The 5683-nt window shown below is 52.3% G+C and overlaps 1 protein-coding gene across 1 annotated transcript; it reads right to left on the bottom strand.

Moving 5' to 3' along the window:
* Positions 1 to 149: 149 nt before the first annotated feature.
* On the bottom strand, positions 150 to 5289 carry DPAGT1 (dolichyl-phosphate N-acetylglucosaminephosphotransferase 1). Its single transcript, XM_006739707.3, has 9 exons — positions 4372 to 5289; positions 3923 to 4043; positions 3543 to 3756; positions 3149 to 3295; positions 2029 to 2113; positions 1482 to 1670; positions 1081 to 1168; positions 766 to 921; positions 150 to 683 (listed from the first exon to the last, which is right to left on the bottom strand). Exons 1-9 carry the CDS (start codon positions 4812 to 4814, stop codon positions 618 to 620), a joined length of 1509 nt encoding a protein of 502 aa, XP_006739770.1. The 5' UTR covers positions 4815 to 5289; the 3' UTR covers positions 150 to 617.
* Positions 5290 to 5683: the final 394 nt, after the last annotated feature.

Here is a 5683-nt window from a genome sequence, read left to right as displayed (position 1 = left end):
TCTGGTCGCAGTTCTTTCTGTTCCCTTCTTGCTACAAGGAGCCTGCTGTACTGAAAGAAAAAAGGACCTCTTGGAGGAGGTGCCTCCACCAACCCTCCCAAATCTACCCTAAGATGCCCATATAGGAGATATACCTACAGGAACAACAATAAGAAAAAGACAACACTTTATTGTCACCACTGGGAGCACCTGGCCCCCCAGTCTGCTCTTACTAATCAGAATACTTAATTTATAGTCAAATATCAAGTGATTTTCGAGGCTGTGTCCCTATCCCCAGCAAGGGCTCTATCCCCAGGCCCAACATATTCCTCGAGAGTCCGAGTCGTGGATAACTGCATAAAAGTGGCAGTATCCCACCTCAGGAGGCTGCAAAGACGAGACGGGACGGAGAGGGAGAGTGGCAAGTTGAAGTGGCAAAGTCCAATCAACAGTCAGTAGAGGGCAAGACAGGCCCAGGGTGTCGATATTCACAGCGGAATGGAATCACTAAGTACAAAATCTGGGGGAGAATAAGAGGTGGGAGAGGCCTGGGCCAGGAGGCATTCCTGGTCAGGAAAGAGGTCGGCCTGAGTCAGGAACCCTGCAGACTGTGCAGTAAAGGGCAAGGACCGGGGGACTCAGACATCGTAGAAGAGCCGGACAAGCTGGTACCGAATGGAGAAGGTGACTGCACTGCCAAGGATCTGTGAGGAGAAACACACTAGAGTCAGAATCATGGAGAAAGGCAGACAGGGAGATGTATGTAGAGCCCTTCCCCGACCACACCTGGAGCAGCAGCAGGAGCAGAGTCAGGTTTCTCTCATGCATGGGCCCGACGACCTTAAGGAGCAAGTTGATGAGGGTCATGTTGTTACACTCCGTGAAGGCACCATCCTCATGCTCGCTCTGGCGCACCGTCACTAGCTGGAGACTGTCTGCTACCTGGAGGGGCCAGAGGTGGAGAGAACTTCAACTCTGCTTCAGCAGTGGGGATCTGCTTCGTGCTTCCAAACTCCCCTTGGATCTGATGCAGGCCCAGGATCCCCGGTCCCTGAATTCCCGATGACGGCCTAGAGCCTTACCTCCTTGTTACCCTGTTACCTTTAGAATAAAGGTGCCCAACAAAGAGAGGTTCTTGGTCTTGAACTTGGAATAGCTCATCTCCAGTTTGCCTGTCTTGGTATTGAGTCTGCAGGGGGAAGAGAGCTTTATGTGACGGGGCCACTATTCCAAGAACTCTCCTCACTGCGGTCAATTAACAGAAAGAGCACTGAACATGGCATCAAACAACCTAAGATCTATTTCTGGCTCTGCTTACTACTGTGTGATCAGAGCTGATTAGATTATGTAGGTGACTGTGCTCTGTAATTTCTAAGGGCTAACCATGTGGAAAGAGCCCTTCTTTGGGCCCACTCCCTTTGCACAGCAGATGTATAAGGCTGGCTTTACGCATCCCAAGTGAAAAAGCTACGATGTCCCTTTCAAGCCCCAAAAGTGGCTACCTGGGAATACGGTGGCGAGGGCAGGGTATGATATGCAGGAGCTGAGGCAGTGAGTAGAGGAAGTTGAACACCTGGGGCATGAAGAAGAGTAGCATGGTCTTGCTGAAGTGTCCCAAGATGCCCACCACGGCAAAGGTCATGCCAGCAAAGTAACAGAAGGTATCTCCCACAAACACCCGTGACGGGTACCTGTGTAGGGGAGAGGATCTGAGCCAGTGGCAGGAGGCACTATCCATCTTTTCTCTCACATTACACTTCCTGGGCCCTGGGCTAGCCCTGACTCTAGTTCTGGCCCAGAGGAGACTCTGGCTCTTCCAGCAACTGTCCTGGACCCAAGGCCCTGCATTCATCTCTTCCTGGGGGCTCCACAGCACTTGTCCCTAACTGCGACTGGGCTGAAAGCAATTGAAGAATATTACCAACTAGAGACCCAGAAAACACTCAACATAGGTGTGCGTAGGTTTAGCCTTTCCAGGAGTTGGGTCATGACCAGGACCATACTCATTCTATGATCACATAGTTACCCCCTAGCCACAGGCCCACTTACCAGTTATGGTAGAGCAATCCCAAGGTGGTGAAAAAAAAGGGTATCATGAAGTAGAGGGAAAAGACATGATCATCCCGATAATCACCTTTGGAAGCAAGGGAAAAAGAAAGAAGGAAAAGTTGATAGGTGCTTCCCCTGCATACCTGGGTCCTATTTTTGTCTCTAAGTTCTGTCCCAAGCTGTACTCTCCACCTCTTCCAAGTCACATTCAAGAACTCACCACCCTTTTTGTGTCACCCAGGCAATTCCTAATATTCCACCTCATTCACGAAGCCTTCCTAAATGAGTTACTGTCTTCAATTTGGTTTAGATCAGTCAGACCTAGGTTTGAATACCAGATTTACTTCCTGTGTGACCTCAATCATGACACATTTAAATTCTCTAGCCCTCAGTCTCCTCAACTACAAAATATGGTTCACGAGAACCCCTGCCACATGTTACAAAGTTCAAATGAGATAATGCTCACTAAAGTGGTTAGTTTTAATAAACACTGATATCAGTGCTTATCAGCCAAAGACCACCAGAAACACACAAGCAGTCAAAGCTGGGTTTACTGACTTGTAACAAGGGAGACACTGGAGACCACACATTATAGGCAACCATGGGATGCCTTAGTAAGGGGGTATTAGGAGGATGTGTTATAGGATTCGTTTTAAGTAATTTTGGGGAGAAAGCAAGGAGGTGGAGTTTTGCCCTAGACTGGGTGCAGTCAGTCAAAGTAATTCTATGACTGAGCATCTTAGTTTTGTCTAAAAAGTAGGAGGAACTGAGTTATCAGAAGGAAGCAGCAATTGCTCACGTTAGCCAGAAGAGGGAGACCTTAGTCATTTTTGAGGGATGCACAAAATGCGGTTCTACCTGAGTTGGTTTTACTATCGTGGTCATAGAGTGACCCTGTCTGACTTGGAAGTTCTGTGAAATTGTTTACGTTCCATAGAAGACCATGGCCTACCTGTTAGTGCCAATCCAGGTAAAAATGACAGGGCTGCTATTTTTCTTTCTTACATTTAATAAATCTTAATATATCGCTTTTTTCCCCCCAAACTCCCCAAAGCCAGGTATCAGGCAACTTCCTTAACACTCAGACTTCTCTTCTCTCCCTCCTCCTAATCCCACCTACCTTCCAGCTCCACCAGATTGAAGACGATGATGGAAGCAGCAATGACTAGTGACTGGCCAGCCTCTAGGCCATTAATTCCTGCTAGGATATTGATAGCATTGGTACAGAACACTGCCAGCAGCCCCATGTAGACATAGTACAGGATCCCTGGGGGAAGACGGTAAAAAGTGTGTACCATTGAAATGAGGACTTAAGGATATTCTGCTGAGAAAAGTGGTGGGGACAGAGGATCAGACGAAGGACCAACAGAAAGGATCTGAGAAGACACAGGGACAAGTCAGGGACACTTGGAGGAGAATCTGGAGCACCAGGAATGATGCTCTGCTAGATATCTCCCAGGGTAAGGGTGCCCTGAAGTAGGGGCCACAGGGGCGGCGGTGGCAGGGCTACTCACCCAAGTCCAGATGGAGGCCAAGAATCGGCCGGAAAGGCTTGGGCACCACAATGGTCGTGTTGCCAAAGTTGGTGAAATAGACCATGAGAAGAGGTAATGAGGCAGCTGTAGGCAGCAGCAGCTTATGGCGCCAGCGCAGATTCAGTACATCGTCCGCAAAGCCCAGGAAAATCATGCAGCAGATGGCAAGGAGCGCACCTATCAGGGCCACAAACTGGGGGAGGCTCGGGCAGGTCACAGCTCAAGCCTACGCCCACTTCACCTTTCAAAAATACCTGTCTTTTCCCTGGATCCTCAGCCCCTCCACCCAAACAACCCCAACTTTCTCAGGTAGCTCCCAGACCCCAGCCACAAGCAACCTCCCCCACTCACCCACTTACTTCATGGTGCGGGAAGGCTTTACACCGCTCCTCCATAAAGCAGTTCAGGAAAGGGAAAGGGATGAAGCAGAAGAGGATGATAAGGAAAACAGCACCGCTGATCACTCCCTGGGACTCTGGGCTGTGGCCCAGCAGCAAAGGGAGGGGGCGGAGGGAGAGGAAAGGGGGCGTGGTCACTCATTAGAGCAGGCACTACAGCCATCGAATGGGGAAAGGGGGGGTGGGGAAGGGCACCAGTGCTGGAGTCCCCGATGCACCTGAGGGTCCCCTCAACCACAACATCCCTTCCCAATGTTAGCCAGTGCTGCCCTTCATCTCCCAGAGCCCGGAGCTGTCTGCGGAGTTAGGACTCCTTCTCCGCGGGGTCAGGCACCCCAGTTCCCGCCTTGCCCTGCCGGCTCCTTCCTCTGCCCTTGCCTCCCGCCCGGGACCCGGGTGCCACCGCTCACATTTGCTGCCGGCCGGTTTTGTTGAGGTCCTGGCCACAGAGGTGCGCGGCGATGAAGTGGCCACGGAAGGCGGGGATGAGGGTGACCGTGGCCACAAATCCCAGCAGCGAGCCGATCAAATTCACCAGCAGCGGCATTGGCAACTCCGGGAAGGCCCACATGATGACCAGCCAGGGGCCCCGCTCGGCCACCTCCTCAGCTAACGGACAAGCTGGGCAGAAGCCCTGAGCCCCCAGCAGGGAGGAGTGGCCGCTCCCCACAGGCTGGGTCTTCCCCCAACAGCCTGAGCGAAGCCCAACAACTCTGACTTGAGCCGCCCTGGGACTCCCGCGAGCCTCTATAGCGCAACCTCGGCGGTGCCCCCACGGCACTTGCATGCCCGCTGTTTCCTCCCGGATCTTGTTCGCAGAGCAACCAGCGTCGTGGAAGGCGGCGGCGGCCATTTTTAATACAGGCACGTAGCGCGGGGGACACAAATGTTCCTTTAAACTGCGTCCTTTATTTGAGAGTTTTCACCACGACGGTAGTGGCAAAACAATTAAAGACAGACAAACAAAAGCGGATACTTTCCTAACGCCGTATTAAAGATGTAAAGCCCAAAGCGGAAAAACGCCTTGCCCGGTTCCAAGATGAACACCTCCTTGTCCCACGTGTCTGACGCCGCTTACTCTGGGTTCCACGTCAGTGTTAGGTCCGCGGACCGCAGCAGGTCACGTTTAAAGGGCCAGTACCCGCGTTTCCTCGGGGGAGCCTCTGGAGCCGGGAAGATGGCTCCTGGAGGCAAAGGGGAGGGCAGGAGGGACGAGGATGAGGAGCCGCTCCCGCGGCGGGAAGAAAACCTGTTGCCAACGTAGTCGGAAGTCAAGATAAACGCAGCTTAGTTCCTGGGAACGCAGCTACAGTTCGGAAGCTGCCGTAAATTCTAAAGCCTAGGCACTTGAAAAGCCCCTCCCACTCCTCCCACTCCATGTTTTTCTTGTCCTTGATTCAGGTACTTGGCCTTCATCATCCCACCGCCTTCTGCCCCCGCAGTAGCAGTAGTTGCCGGGCAACCCAGCGGCGCACTTCACCACTGAAGGGGCCGGGAGTGCCCTCCGGTCTTGGATTTAACGCGGGACTTGACTTTCCTTGGTCCTCCATTGTGCCAAGCTCCCAAACCGCTGGAAAGAGCTAAGGAAGCAGGAGACTCAGCCCCACACGTGGCTTCCTGTGGGCCTGAGAAACTCGCAGTCAGGCTTCTTCCTCTAGGTTATCGTGCCTTTGGCTTGGCACCTGTGGCCTTGCAAGTAACAGTTCACCAGCTTCATTCCCT

This window comes from Leptonychotes weddellii, chromosome 11, assembly GCF_054177405.1.
Source record: "Leptonychotes weddellii isolate Sample4059 chromosome 11, ASM5417740v2, whole genome shotgun sequence".
Classification (NCBI taxonomy): domain Eukaryota; kingdom Metazoa; phylum Chordata; class Mammalia; order Carnivora; family Phocidae; genus Leptonychotes; species Leptonychotes weddellii.
Note: the sequence above shows the minus strand (reverse complement) of the source record. Positions and strands in the feature narration are given on the sequence as shown.